The sequence below is a fragment of the Cervus elaphus genome, chromosome X (assembly GCF_910594005.1).
Source record: "Cervus elaphus chromosome X, mCerEla1.1, whole genome shotgun sequence".
Lineage (NCBI taxonomy): Eukaryota > Metazoa > Chordata > Mammalia > Artiodactyla > Cervidae > Cervus > Cervus elaphus.
Window position 1 is genome coordinate 126,661,080 of NC_057848.1, and position 16,132 is coordinate 126,677,211.

At 38.9% G+C, this 16,132-nt stretch overlaps 1 protein-coding gene across 3 annotated transcripts in view; it reads left to right on the plus strand.

The window, feature by feature from the left end:
• The window catches only part of VSIG4 (V-set and immunoglobulin domain containing 4), a 36,237-nt gene that overhangs the window by 1,308 nt on the left and 18,797 nt on the right, over positions 1–16,132 (plus strand). For all 3 annotated transcript variants that reach the window (XM_043897106.1, XM_043897107.1, XM_043897105.1), the window contains exon 2: positions 3,446–3,802. In XM_043897106.1, the coding sequence (XP_043753041.1) occupies positions 3,446–3,802 (357 nt within the window). The remainder of the gene's footprint in view (positions 1–3,445; positions 3,803–16,132) is intronic.

Here is a 16,132-nt window from a genome sequence, read left to right on the forward strand (position 1 = left end):
CCATGGACAGCAGCCCACCGGGCTCATCTGTCCACAGGATTCTCTTAACAAGAATACTGCAGTGGGTTACCATTTCCTTCTCCCTTTAGGAAACTAAGCCTGAGTAATAGCTAAGTGAAGGTAAATAAGGTAAAAGTATCCTTGATTCATCCCTGCTTATTCCATATCCTTAGAGGGAGAGACTAGATGAGTGCTAACTTGGTGCTATTTGTGCGGTTAGAAAGAATTCAACTTTCCATAAATGACTCAGATTAAATCACCTTGTCCTGGAGCTCCGTCATCCATCAAATTCTAGAATCTCAGAGTTAGAAGAGACACTGAATTAAGTCACTGAAGAAGGAAAATAACTTGCTCCAGGCCACAGAGCATTAGCAGCAGAGTTAATGCTCCTAAAAATTAGTGTTCTTTCTACAAATACAATATTTTCACTCTCTAATACATTTTAGAGTGCACCTCTCTACTTTCTCCAAATCAGTTGATTTGATCTGGGAATTAAAGAGACAGGACCAGAGCTCAGAGGACCATTTTGTAAATGTTAAATGTAAATCATGTGTGTGTGTGTGTGTGTGTGTGTGTGTGTGTGTGTGTGTATTGTTCCCTCCACAGCTTGTGGAGGTCATTTAGACCTAGAAGCAGGTCTCTCATTTGTGTTGAGAGTCTTACACTACAGACCTGAGACTGGGAACAAACTGAATGGCCAATAACACCTTCCTTCTCCCTTAATCTCAGTGTCCCCAGCTCATCTATATAGTGAGGAGATCAGTTTGGCTGATCTCAAAACACCCTGCCAAGTGGACAGCTCTGGAGGACTGTGGCTTCATTTCTAAAAAGCCGCTCGATTTAAAACATATGTTGAAAAAATAAAAATAAATCCTAACATTTGCATTTTATAAACACTATAAACATTTTTCAAGTATCTGTTATGTAAGCTAATCCTCTATTGAGTGGGCATTCTAATAGGGGGAGAGAGGCCAGGCACAGATGTTCAGGGTCATCAGAAGATCTCACTGCCTGTTTGATGATATGAGGAAGAAAATTTTAAATGGAGCCCATAATGGAACTCATAAAGGGGCTTAACCTCCCACCCAAACCAGGCCTTTCCTTGCTTTAGGATCATCACACAAGCCACAGCTCTCTTTACTTCTTAAATCCAGGTCCCAGGACTAGTGTGGGCCCCAGTACTAGCCCTTCTTTCTCAAGTCAAAACATTTTCCCACAAAGCCCTTTGAGTCAATGCCCAGCCCTTTTCTTTCTTCTGAAGGGATGAAATATTTGAATAATATTCAGTCTCCTGAGGGAGGAGAGCTAAGCTCTGAAGTTCTGGAAAAAATTTCTCAGAAAGCAGATGGCAGATGAGAGAATTATTTTTTAGGCTGTCAGGAGGATATTTTCCAGCCCTAGGATAGCACTGTTAAACCATATCAAATAGGCCCAGATAACAAGGTTCTGGTTTCAGTTGTGACTATAGATTAATCAGTTTAAAAAGTAAGGAGGCAGTGTGGCATCTGAAAGACTTCATTCTAGTCCTCCAGGCCTGGCTGTGCCCCTACTTTCTGTATAACTTTGAGTAAGCATCTTTCTTTCACTGAGCCTCAGCTTGTGCATATGTACCATGAGGGAATATGACTAGATGGATTCCAAAAGCCCTTCGAACTATGCCATACTGGAAGTCTCCAAATTCCATCCTGCCTGGTACTTCAAACCCTGTTGTACCAAATACCTCACCATTTGGTGGTTTGCAAGGATACACAATGGGCAAAGTGTTTCCCCAAGAGTTGGGAATTTCCTGAAACAGATTTTCCCCTACCCAACTTTCCAGGAAAGTGATGAGTATTTATTAATTTGACCTACATTTCACATTGGCTGACAAGCTGCCTTGTTGCTAAAGTGTCCTCTTTAGTTTCCCTACAACCAAGGGATGACCTATTACCTGTCTATAACTTGGTAGGTCCCAGCAGGTTTTAAAGGAGTTGTACTAGAGTCTCTTTTGAGGGCACAGACCAAAGGCTAGACTTTAGCATTCCCATTGATAGAAGCCCTGGTATTTGGTAATACATTCTGGGAGCTAGAACACATGCCCCCACTCTCTCTTTCATCTGCTTGATTAAAGCCTGGGAATCTTAGGTTATATAAAAATCTTTTATTTGTTGAGGGTTTCCCTGGTGTCTCAGACAGTAAAGAATCTATCTGCAATGCAGGAGACTTGGGTTTGATCCCTGGGTCAGGAGCATCCCCTGGAAAAGGGAATGGCTACCCACTCCAAGTTCCTTATCTGGAGAATTCTATGGACCAAGGAGCGTGGTGGGCTACACTCCATGGAGTTGCAAAGAGTCAGATATAACTGAGTGACTAACTCTTTTACTTTCTACACTTTGAAACTACCTCTCCTAAGAGAGATATAAAGACATATCTAAATGCAATCCCTCGTTCCTGACTCCAGTTAAATAAAACACAAAATCTTCAAGATATGAGCTTATGGATGGAAATTGTTGATGGAATGTGGTGTCTCTCTCAACACCCCCAACATTTCCCTCTTAGTTTCCTTTCCCAGCAAGCCAAGAAAAAAATCACCCTTTGGCCCTACCTCCATTCCTACCAGTCAACTTTAGGATTATATTCAGAACCTTTTCCCTTCCAGATAGTTTCCTCTCCATTCCTCCTCAGAATAAAATTTTCCAATGTACTTTTTCTGAGATCTCAGAGAAACCAAAAGGAAGATAAAGAAAGGATAGAAATCAGAAAAAATGTCAAGCTTACAAATTGCATGTTTTTAACATTTAACAATAATGATTTCGCTAAACAGAAATGCATCTTATACAAGTTTCCACCCTGAGAATTATCCTTTGCCTACCTCTTTCTTCCCTTCCAGAAAATAATTTTAATGCAAGGACCCAATCACTGAGCATTTCTGAGGGAGCAGTGAGGAATAAGCAGGGTAGATAGTCCTTTCTTTCTGAACCCTGAAGCCACCGCTTTTCTCCAAGTGCATAATTACATGCAGTAAAATAGCTCAGACCTGATTGCTCAGCGTTTGCTCCCATACTTCTTTTGGAAAATGTTGAAAGAGATTTTTTTCATGGATTTACAGAATATTAGAGTTTGTAGGATACTTAGCGATCATTCCAATCAGAATTTCTATATAATACATGAAAAAAATAGGTCTACCATGGTGTAAATTGACTTACACAGGGTCACTTCAAAGCAAGGCAGTGACAGGAAAAGAACTTGAAACTCACAAGTGCTAAAAAAACATTAGGGCTTTCCTTCTAAGGACTGGTTCTGATTGATGAGAGAGCTGGCAGAGAACAAAAGATCATGGGAAATCTGAATGTATGAGTTAAGGGTGTGTTTCTCAGAACCCTCTTGAAGCCTGTCACTGCCATCTTAGTTCTCAGATGAGTGTACCATCTGTGTCTTCTTCCTTCTTCTCTTCCCCGTTCTTCAGGACATCCCATCCTGGAAGTGCCTCAGAGTGTGACAGGGCCTTGGAAAGGGGATGTAAATATTCCCTGTACCTATGGTCCTCTGCAAGGCTATACACAAGTCTTAGTAAAGTGGCTGGTAGAACGTGGATCTGACTCAGTCACCATTTTTCTACGTGACCCCTCCGGAGACCATATCCTGCAAGCAAAGTACCGGGGCCGCCTGCGTGTAAATCATGAGGTTCCAGGAGATGTGTCCCTCCAACTGAATACCCTGGAGATGGATGACCGGAGCCACTACACATGTGAAGTCACTTGGCAGACCCGTGATGGCAACCGAGTTGTGAAAGATAAGATCATTGAACTCCGGGTCCAGAAACGTGAGTCACTGTGGGTGTTAAGAAAGTACTGGTAAGCAAAGACTCAATAAAGGACTATAATCCTAGAAAATCCTGAGAAACCCAGAGTCCTTAGTTTACCTCTACATAGTCTCTCTTCAATGATATGTGCTAATCAGAGGTAGTGAACAGGATATTCTCAGGGTTATCACTCTCGTGGCAGAATTTAATAAATGTTGGGAAGGTTTTCTGGCCTTCAGATCTCTACTCCTTCAAGTGTCCCAGAAATTCCAGCACCCATAGCCTGATTGTATCCTTGGACTCTCTTAAAACTCATAAAAATAAGTATATCTGATAAGGTTATCAGAGAATGGATAAATGTTGGCAGAGAAATTCTGCGGAAGGTTATGCATGGATTAGTCAAGATAAGCTTAGCCAGCTTGACAATTTTACAAAATATGACCCCTGCTAATCCAAAACTTCAGATAAACCAAAAACTCTGAACAAAAACAAGCAAACAGAGCAAAATGAAAAACCAAACCAAAACAAAAAAACTGTTTGGGCTTTGTTTTAGTCAGTTGATTTTTTTAACTCCAGATAGCGCAAATCCCCAGATAATACAAAATGATACCTACTCTTTCCAAGGAAATTCTTTTTATTTAAGTTGTCTTATTCCCTTTTGTTCCCCACATCAGCAGCCCTTTTTAGTTCCCTTTGCAGAGATATTCATAACCCTAGACTCAACATGGATGACAGCCTTGTGTTCTCATATCCTTGTAACTTCCCAGAGCCTCCTCTTTTGTCTTCCCTTTGCAGTATCTGTTTCTAAACCCACACTGATGACTGGCAGTGGCTATGGCTTCACAGTACCCAAAGGAATGAGGATTAGCCTTCAATGCCAGGCTTGGGGTTCTCCCCCGATCATGTTTTATATGTTTATACAAGGAATGTTTTATGTTTTATACGTAATGTTTTATACAAGGAATAGACTAGCAACCAAGTACCCATCAAAGTAGGAATCTTCAGTATCTTACTTTTGAAGTCTGCAGTGGTAGATGACTCAGGTTCCTATTTCTGTACTGTCAAGGGCTGGTTAGGCTTTGAGCAGCACAGTAACACTGTGAAATTTGTGGTCAAATGTGAGCAACATTCTTTCTTGGTGAGAATCTCAGTGGACTAAATTGTTCCAGAGATATATCAACATAATGTACTTATCCCAGAGAAAATCGATTGGGGCAGAGTGGGGAGGGAGTCCTGGGTTGTTCAATTACTAAAGAAAAATTCTGGACTGGCACAATAACACTGGAGACTTTGCCTGTCATGATATAGGTTAAGTAGATGAAGATGGTAAAGGGAAAAGTAATATTTACTAAGTACCCTTATTTGCCCTATACAATGCACAAGAAGTTGGCACATGTTTTCTCATTGAATCCCACAATTATCTCATGAGATAGCTATCTTTACCCTTATTTTACAGAAGAAGAAACTACAAGTCAGAAAGGGAAATCTACTTGTCCAGGGGCTTACTGCTTGGAAGTTCAAGGAAGGATTTGTACTCAGATTTCATGTTCTTCCACTATGTCTGATTGCCTTTTGTGATTGAACCTATACCAGTTCCTGGGCACCTTTTGGGATAATTTTTATTGGTTTGTTTTTGCTGTGCTTTGATGGGGTTTTTTGCTGTTGTTGTTTTTATTTTGTTGGTTGGTTATTCAGTTTTGCTTTATGAAATAAAGCCCTCATCTCTGCATAGTTTCTTTAAATCTCCCCTCTTTTTCCCTAAAGCCAAATGCAAGTTCTGGTTGACGTCTAATCAAGGCTTGAATGTTTATTACAGAATTATTTGGAAACCTGCAAACTGTGTACATAAAGATTGTAGACTGGGATTTAAATGAACAGCCCAGCAGTGATATGGCCAAATGAATCTTGTTGCCCTTCAAGAAATCTCCTTGGAAGGGAAGATACTTATTCCAAGAAGGTTTTTATTTCCCAAAACACATTGAGGGCTAACTTCCTTTAGGAGATTATCCTCAGAGCCTCCTGAAATTTTTATCCTCCGAGGATATCTCGGTGTAACAAAAGTAAGCACTTGGGTCCCCTTCCACTTGGGTTAGGAGGCTGATATTGGTTTGAGACTCCTGTTTGGCCTGCAGGGATTTGTTTGCCAAAGTTTAGATGTAGTAAGGACGTGTGTGCTGTAAGTTATGGTCTGTTAGTTTAGGAAGGAATAAGGGCAGCCTCATCCTGAGAGACATTTATGGACACTGGTCCAGTTCTTTGAGAGATGACAATCTGGTCAAGCAGAGAAAGACATGGCCAGAAAGTAAAAAAAAAAAAAAAAAAATGTGTGTGCTTCATAAAGAGACAAGTTGAACATTCTCACCTTTCTATAAGTGCATTTCTAGCCCATTTGGGCATGACCTTGCTAACAACCAATCAGCCTGTCTATTCCTTTTCCAGTCCATGTTTACAGGCAATAAAACTCTTAGGCAGTGCTCACAACTGACCTCTACTGACGGATAAGGAAATTGAGGACCAGAGAAGTTATGTCCTTTCCTGCTCTCTGTTCCAAGTTACTTTCTCTTGGCTTCTTCTACCTGCCTTCTCTTCCACCTCAACACGGTTCCTTGAGTCTGGTCACCTGATTCATCTCTGTCCTACATATGCTTCACATTCTGTGTTATTCTCCAATTCTAGAAAAAGTACAACTTTGCTGAATATAGAACTACTGATTGATAGAATATGTACTTTGAATGGGGCTTCTCATTTGGCACTAGTGGTAAAGAACCTGCCTGCCAATGCAGGAGACATAAGACATGAGAGTTATATCCCTGGGTGGGGAAGATCTCCTGGAGGAGAGCATTGCAACCCACTCCAGTATTTCTGCCTGTAGACTCCCATGGACAGAAAAGCCTGGTGGGCTACTGTCCACTGGGTTGCAAAAAACTGGACACAACTGAAGCAACATAGCATGCACATACTTTGAATATGTAAGCCCTCTGCCTCATGACCTCCATTGTTTTCAATAAGAAATCAGCTACCTTTTTTTTAATGGTTGCTAATATTTTATTTAGGATTTTTGCATTGATTTTATTGTGGTATAGTTGGTGTACAATATTAAGCTTCTGGTGTACAATGTAGTGATTCACAAATATTAAAGGTTATACACCCTTTACAGTTGCTATGAAATAGTGGCTATATATTTTGGGGTTCTACCATATATCCTTGTAGCTTATTCATTTTATACATAATAGCTTGTAACTCTTAATTATCTACCCCTTCTTGCCTGTTCCTCTCCCCATTCACACATTCTTTAATCCATTTATCCAATAATGGTCATTTAGGTTCTTTCCATGTCTTGGCAATTGTAAATGGTGCTGCAATAAAAATTGGAGTGCATTTTTTTTCTTCAAATAAATGCACAGGAGTGGAATTGTTGGGTCATATGATAGTTTTATTTTTAGTTTTTTTTTTTTTTTTTTGAGAAACGTCCATGCAGTTTTCCACAGTGGCTGTAACACTTTTACGTTCCCTTCAAGAGTGTGCTACAGTTCCCCTTTCTCCATATCATCATCAACACTTGCTATTTGTGATTTTCTTCATAATACCCATTCTGATAGGTGTGAAGTGGCATCAAATTGTGGTTCTAATTTCCATTTCTTGGATGATTAAAGATGCTTAGCAACTTTTCATGGGACTGTTAGCCCTCTGTGTACTTCTTTGGGAAAAAGAAAAATGACCATTCAGATCTTCTGAAGGGAATGGCAACCACTAGTACTCTTGCCATGAGAAAGCCATTAAATAGTATGAAAAGGCAAAAAGATAGGACACTGAAAGATGAACTCCCCAGGTTGGTAGGTGCCAAATATGCTACGGGAGAAGAGTGGAGAAACAACTCCAGAAAGAATGAAGAGATGGAGCCAAAGCAAAAACAACACCCAGTTGTGGATATGACTGGTGATGGAAGTAAAGTCTGATGCTGTAAAGACTAATATTGCATAGGAACCTGGAATGTTAGACCCATGGATCAAGGCAAATTGGAAGTGGTCAAACACGAGATGGCAAGAGTGAGCATTAACATTTTAGAATCAGCAAACTAAAATGGACTGGAATGGGTGAATTTAACTCAGATGACCATTATATCTACTACTGTGGGCAAGAATCCCTTAGAAGAAATGGAATAGCCATGACAGTCAACAGAGGAGTCTGAAATTCAGTACTTGGATGCAATCTCAAAAACAACAGAATGATCTCTTTTCATTTCCAAGGCAAACCATTCAATGTCACAGTAATCCAACTCTATGCTCTGATCAGTAATGCTAAAGAAGCTGAAGTTGAATGAATCTATGAAGACGTACAAGACCTTCTAGAACTAATACCCAAAAAAGACGTCTTTTTCATTATAGGGGACTGGAATGCAAATGTAGGAAGTCAAGACATACCTGGAGTAATAGGCAAATTTGGCTTTGGGCGAAAGAATAAAGCAGGGCAAAGGATAATAGAGTTTTGCCAAGATAACTCACCTGTCATAGCAAACACAGAGAAGACTCTACACATGGGCATCACCAGATGGTCAATACCGAAATCAGATTGACTATATTCTTTGCAGCCAAAGATGGAGAAATTCTATACAGTCAGCAAAAACAAGACCAGGAATTTACTGTGGCTAAGACCATGCTCTCTTTATTGACAAATTCAGACTTACATTGAAGAAAGTAGGGAAAACCATTAGACCATTCAGGTATGACCTAAATCAAATCCCTTACGATTATACAGTGGAAGTGACAAATAGATTCAATGGGTTAGATCTGCTAGACAGAATGCCTGAAGACCTATGGATGGAGGTTCATTACATTGTACAAGAGGCAGTGATCAAGATCAACCCCAAGGAAAAGAAATACAAAAAGGCAAAGCAGTTGTCTGAGGAGGCCGTACAAATAGCTGTGAAGAGAAGAGAAGTGAAAGGCAAAGGAGAAAAGGGAAGATGTACCTATTTGAATTCAGAGTTCCGAAGAATAGCAGGGAGAGATAAGAAAGCCTTACTCAGTGATCAGTGCAAAGAAATAGAGGAAAACAATAGAATGGGAAAGACTAGAGATCTCTTCAAGAAAATTAGAAATACCAAGGGAACATTTCAAACAAAGATGGGCACAATAAAGGACAAAACTGTCATGGACCTAATAGAAGCAGAATATATTAAGAAGAGGTAGCAAGTATACACAGAAGAACTATACAAAAAGGATCTTCATGTCCCAGATAATCACAATAGTGTGATCACTCACCTAGAGCCAGACATCCTGGAATGTGAAGTCAAGTGGGCCTTAGGAAGAATCACTATGAACAAAGCTAGTGGAGTTCATGGAATTACAGTTGAGCTATTTCTAATCCCAAAAGATGATGCTGTACAAGTGCTGCAATCAATATACCAGCAAATTTGGAAAGCTCAGCAGTGGCCACAGGACTGGACAAGGTCAGTTTTCATTCCAATCGCAATGAAAGGTAATGCCAAAGAATGCTCAAACTACCACACAATTGCACTCATTTCACATCCTAGTAAAGTAATGCTCAAAATTCTCCAAACCAGGCTTCAACAGTACATGAACCATGAATTTCCAGATGTTCAAGATTGATTTAGAAAAGGCAGAGGAACCAGAGATCAAATTTCCAACATCCGCTGAATCATTGAAAAAGCAAGAATTCCAGAAAAACTTCTACTTCTGCTTTATTGACTATGCCAAAGCCTTTGACTGTGTGGACCACAACAAACCCTGGAAAATTCTGAAAGAGACAGGAATACCAGAGCTCCTGTCCTGCCTCTTGAGAAATCTGTATGCAGGTCAGGAAGCAACAGTTAGAATTGGACATGGAACAAGGGACTAGTTCCAAATCGGGAAAGGAGTACGTCAAGGCTGTATATTGTCACCCTGCTTATTTAACTTATATGCAGAGTACAACATGAGAAACGCTGGGCTCGATGAAGCACAAGCTGGAATCAAGATTGCCGGGAGAAATATCAATAAGCTCTGATATGCAGATGGCTCCACCAGTATGGCAGAAAGTGAAGAACTAAAGAGCCTCTTGGTGAAAGTGAAAGAGGAGACTGAAAAAGTTGACTTAAAGCTCAACATTTAGAAAACTAAGATCATTTCATCTGGTTCCATCACTTTATGGCAAACAGATTGTGAAACAGTGGAAACAGTGAGAGACTTTATTTTTGTGGGCTCCAAAATCACTGCAGATGGTGACTGCAGCCATGAAATTAAAAAATGCTTGCTCCTTGGAAGAAAAGTTATGACCAACCTAGACAGCATATTAAAAAGCAGAGACATTACTTTGCCAACAAAGTTCCATGTAGCCAAAGCTACGGTTTTTCCAGTAGTCGTGTATGGATATGAAATTCGTACTACAAAGCAAGCTGAGCACTGAAGAATTTATGCTTTTGAACTGTGGTGTTGGAGAAGACTCTTGAGAATCCCTTGGACTGCAAGGAGTTCCAACCAGTCCATCCTAAAGGAAATCAATCCTGAATATTCATTGGAAGGACTGATCCTGAAGCTGAAACTCCAATACTTTGGCCACCTGATTCCAAGAACTGACTCATTTGAAAAGACCCTGATGCTGGGAGAGATTGAAGGCGGAAGGAGAAGGGGACAACAGAAGAAGAGATGTTTGGATGGCATCACTGACGTAAAGGATATGAGTTTGAGTGAACTCCAGGGATTGGTGATGGACAAGGAGGTCTGGCGTGCTTCAGTTCATGGGGTTGCACAGAGTCGGACATAACTGAGCGACTGAACTGAACTGACCATTTTCCAATTGAGTTATTTTTTGCTGTTGTTGTTTTATTGAGTTATATGAGCTCTCTATATATTTTGGGCATTAACACTTTATCATTCTTAGTTGCAAATATTTTCTCTCATTCAGTAGGCAGTCTTTTGTTTCATTGATTTTTTTTTCTGTACAAAAGGATTTAATTAGGTCCCATTTGTTTATTTTTGTTTCTTTTGTTTTAGGAGACAGATGGAAAATAATACTGCTATGTTGTTATTCAGTTGCTAAGTCATGTCTGAATCTTTACGATGAGACCCCATGAACTGCAGACTACCAATCTCCCCTGTCCTTCACTATCACCTGGAGTTTGCTCAAACTCATGTCCATCGGATCGATGATGCTATCTAACCATCTCATCCTCAGCCACTCGCTTCTGTTTTTGCCTTCAATCTTTCCCAGCATCAGAGTCTTTTCCAATGAGTTGTCTTTTCACATGGGGTGGCCAAAGTATTGTAGCTTCAGTTTAAGCATCAGTCATTCCAATGAATATTCAGAGCCAATTTCCTTTAAGATTGACTTTTTGATCACCTTGCAGCCCTAGGGATTCTCAAGAGTCTTCTCCAGTACCACAATTTGAAAGCATCGATTTTTCAGCACTCAGCATTCTTTATGGTTCAATTTTCATATTTGTACATGACTACAGGAAAAACAATGGTTTTGACTATACAGAAACTTGTCTGCAAACTGACGTCTCTACTTTTTTATATGCTCTCTTGGTTTGTCACAGCTTGCCTTCCAAGGAGCTAGTGTTTTTTAATTTCATGATTGCAGTCACCATCACCAGTAATTTTGGAACCCAAGACAATAAAATCTGCAACTGCTTCTACTTTTTTCCCTTCTAATTGCCATGAAGTATGGGACCAGATGCCATGATCTTTGTTTTTTGAATGTTGAGTATTAAGCCAGCTTTTTTATTCTTCTCTTTCACCTTCATCAAGAGGCCTTTTAGTTCCTCTTTGGTTTCTGCCATTACAGTGGTATCACCTTTGTCAGTATAGTGATGTCTCTGCATTTTAACACATTGTATGTGTATTTATTTAACTTCTATGCAGAGTACATCATGTGAAATGCCGGGCTGGATGAATAACAAACTAGAATCAAGATTGCCAGGAGAAATATCAACAACCTCAAATATGCAGGCAATATCACCCTAATGGCAGAAACCAAAGAGGAAATAAAGAGCCTCTTTATGAAGATGAAAGAGGAGAGTGAAAAAGCTAGCCCAAAACTCAGTATTTAAAAAAAATGAAAATCATGACATCCAGTCCCACTCTTTCATGGCAAAGAGATGGGGAAACAATGGAAACAGTGACAGATTTTAATTTCTTGGGCTCCAAAATCACTGTGGATGGTGACTGCTGTCATGAAATTAAGACATTCTATCCTTTGAAGGAAAGCTCTGACAAACCTAGACAGTGTATTAAAAAGCAGAGACATTACTTTGCCTGCAAAAGTCTTTTTAGTCAAAGCTATCCTTTTTCCAATAGTCATGTACAGATGTGAAAGTTGGACCATTAAGAAGACTGAGCACCAAAGAATTCATGCTTTTGAATGATTGTGTTGTAAAAGACTCTTGAGAATTCTTTAGACAGCAAGGAGATCAAACCAGTCAATCCTAAAGGAAATCCGTCCCAAATATTCATTGGAAGGACTGGTGCTGAAGCTGAAGTTCCAATACTTTGGCCAAGAAGACTCATTGGAAAAGACCCTGAAGCTGAGAAAGGTTGAGAGCAGGAGGAGAAAGGGGTGACAGAGGGTGAGATGTTTGGATGACATCATGGACTCAATGGACAAGAGTTTGAGCTAGCTCAGGGAGATAGTGAAGGTCAGGGAAGCCTTGTGTGCTACAGTCAATGGGGTAGCAAAGAGTCAGATGGGGCTGCAGTCAATGGGGTTGCAAAGAGTCAGACACAATTGAACAAGAATAAAAAAGTAACAAAAATAAAAATGTCAATAAAAAATTGAAATGTCAAAAGTTTTTTGACATTACATAGCATTTTAAAATATTTTGTCTATACTTTTCTATCCTCTTCTATAACTTCCATTATGTGTATATTGGTGCATTTGATGGTGCCCTGCAGTTCTCTGAGGTGCTGGTCATTTTCTTTATTCACTTTCCTTTCTGGTTCTCTAATCTGCTAATTTCAACTGTCACCAGTTTTACTTATTCTTTCTTCTGCCTGTTTAAATCTATTTTAGTGAATTCTTCTTTTTAGTGGGTTTTATTCTTTCAGCTGGGGCTTCCCAGGTGTCGGAAGTGGTAAAGAATTCAACTGTTAAGTCAGGAAACATAAGAGATGCCAGTTTGATTCCTGGATCAGGAAGAGCCCCTGGAGGAGGGCATGCCTACCCACTCCAGTATTCTTGCATGGAAAATCTCATGGAGGGAGGAATCTGACAGGCTACAGTCCATAGGATTGCAAAGAGTCATACATGACTGAAGCAACTTAGCATGCATGTTTTCAGTTATTGTATCTTTCATCTCCAAGATTTCTAGTTTGTTCCTGTTTTACAATTTTTGTTTAATAACATTTTCTACTTGGTTTGAAGTTTGTAACATTGCACAGGGGGAAGTGACCAAAACTACCCCAAAGAAAAATAAATGCAAGAAGGCAAAATGTTTGTCTGAGGAGGCTTTCCAAATAGCTGAGGGAAGAAGAGAACTGAAAGGCATGGGAGAAAGGGAAAAATATACCCAACTGAATGCAGAGTTCCAGAGAATAGCAAGGAGAGATAAAAAGGCTTCTTAAATGAACAATGCAAAGAAGTATAAGATGACAGTAGAATGGAAAGACTAGAGATTTCTTCAAGAAAATTGGAGAGGTCAAGGGAAAATTTCTTGCAAGGTTTGTCATGATAGATGACATAAACGGTAGGGAATTAACAGAAGCAGAAAAAGTTAAGAAGTGGCAGAACTCTACAAAAGAGGTCTTAATGACCAAGATAACTATGATGGTGTGGTCACTCACCTAGAGCCAGACATTCTGGAGTGTGAAGTCAAGCGGGCCTTAAGAACATGACCACAGACACAGCTAATGAATATGACGGGATTCTAGCTGAGTTATTTAAAATCCTAAAAGATGATGCTGTAAAAGTTCTGCACTCAATATGTCAGCAAGTATAGAAAACTCAGCAGTGGCCACAGGACAGGAAAGGCCAGTTTTCATTCCAATCCTAAAGAAGGGCAATACCAAAGGATGTTCAAACTACCATACAGTTGCACTCATTTCACATCCTAGTAAGGTTATGCTCAAAACCCTTCAAGCTAGACTTCAGCAGTACATGAATTGATACTGTCCAGATGTACAAGCTGGGTTTAGAAGAGGCAGAGTAACCAGAGATCAAATTGCCAACATTTGTTGGATCACAGAGAAAGCAAAGGAATTCCATGAAAATATCTACTTCTGCTTCATTGACTACACTAAAGCCTTTCACTGTGTGCATTAACACCCACAAAGTATGGAAAATTCTTAAGGTAATGGGAATATTCATTGGAAGAACTGATGCTGAAGCTCCAGTACTTTGGCTATTTGATGGGAAGAGCAGACTCATTGGAAAGGACCCTGATCCTAGGGAAAATTTGAAGAGAAAAGGAGAAGAACATTTCAGCAGATGAGATGGTTAGATAGCATCACTGACTCAATGGACATGAATTTGAGCAAACTCTGGGAGATAATGAAGGACAGGGAAATCTGGTGTGCTGCAGCCCATGGGGTCACAAAGAGTCAGACACAACTAAGTGACAGAACAACAACTTGGTTTGAATTGCCCTCACTATTTTAGTTTTTGGACACAGTTTCCTTTATTTTTTTTTTTAAATAACAAATTTAGTTGATTTAAAGTGTTTTATTCTAATAAGTCCAGTATCTGTACTTCCTCAGAGAAAGTTTCTATTCATTGCTTTTTTCCTTAACATGTTGATGGACTATATTTTCTAGTTTCTTTTTTTTTAATTTTAATAACTTCATTTATTTTTAAATTAAACAAAGATGAATATTTTTAAAGATAAAAAGCAAAATTCACAAAGATTGATATCATAAACCATGAGATACCTAACAGCAAAGAAACAAAGACACATAAAGCAAAAACCTCAGAAGAAATATAAGAGAAAAGAAAAATATATATAATCATGTGAGAAATATTAACATATCTCTGAGAATATTTTATCAAATGCAGAAAATATAAGAATAGGAGCATATTGATGATGTAGTCAATAATTTAAATACAGTTGATTTCTATTTATATAAATTTACATGAATTTTATATCCTACAAAATGTATTTAAAATTTTATATCTCATATGCTGCTATTAGATATCCATAGGACATTTAGAAAAACTGGCAAACAATACTAAATTTCAAAATGTAGAATTTTTGTGTGTGATTCAGTTATACATACATGCATATATTATCTTTGAAATTATTTTCCATTATAGGATAATATAAGATATTGACTATATTTCCCCATGCTACACAGTAAACCTTTGCCACGTCTTGCCTGTTTTTTTTAATTATAAATCTAGCATTCTATTCATACTAAGTCAAATAAGTGGAATCAAACTGTCAAAATTTTTTTTTAGTTAGGCAAAAGTTCATAAGTTTTCTAAAATATATATATATATTATACATATTATTTACAGTTGTGTAAGCTTCCTGATGGGAGGGACTGGTGGTGGGAAAAACTGAATACTCTACCTGGCAAGACTCTCTCCTTAAGATTTGATGGAGAAATCAAAAGCTTTCCAGACAAGCAAAAGTTAAGAGAATTCAGCACCACCAAACCAGCTTTACAACAAATGCTAAAGGAATTTCTCCAAGCAGGAAGCAAGAGAAGGAAAAGATCTACCTACAGAAAATGAACCCAAAACACGAAAATTGTAAAGGGTAAATACCTTAAATGCAAACAAATTAAATGCACCAAACAATAGACATAAACTGGCTGAGTAGATGAAAATATGTGCATGTATGCACTTCCACTTATCACTCTGCTTGATCCTCCCCCTGAGTTGTGTGTAATAATTTTATATTATTAGGCTAATCATGTTCCCATTATGGCTTGCAATTGCAATTATCTTTTTTTTTTTTATCTGGCTATCTTCATTTCTTTTCATTCTTTCCTCTATATTCTGTTCTGCTGCAGTGATTTTCAACTTTCTGTCCTCCAGGTCAGTTATCTGTTCTTCTGCCTCCGTTATTCTGCTATGGATTTCTTCTAGTGTATTATTCATCTGTTTGTTCTTTAGTTCTTGTAGGTCTTTGGTAAACATTTCTTGCATCTTCTCAATCTTTGCCTCTGTTATTTTTCTGAGATCCTGAATCGTCTTCACTATCATTACTCTGAATTCTTTTCCTGGAAGTTTGCCTATCTCCACTTCATTTAGCTGTTTTTCTCGGATTTTGTCTTATCCTTTCATCTGGGACATAACTTTCTATTTTTTCATGATGATTAACTTCCCATAATTTGGTCACCATCAGACTGTGCCTCTTCTCTCTTCTCTGTTTGCCTTCTGATGGAGCAGTCTAAGAGGCTTGTGTAAGCCTCC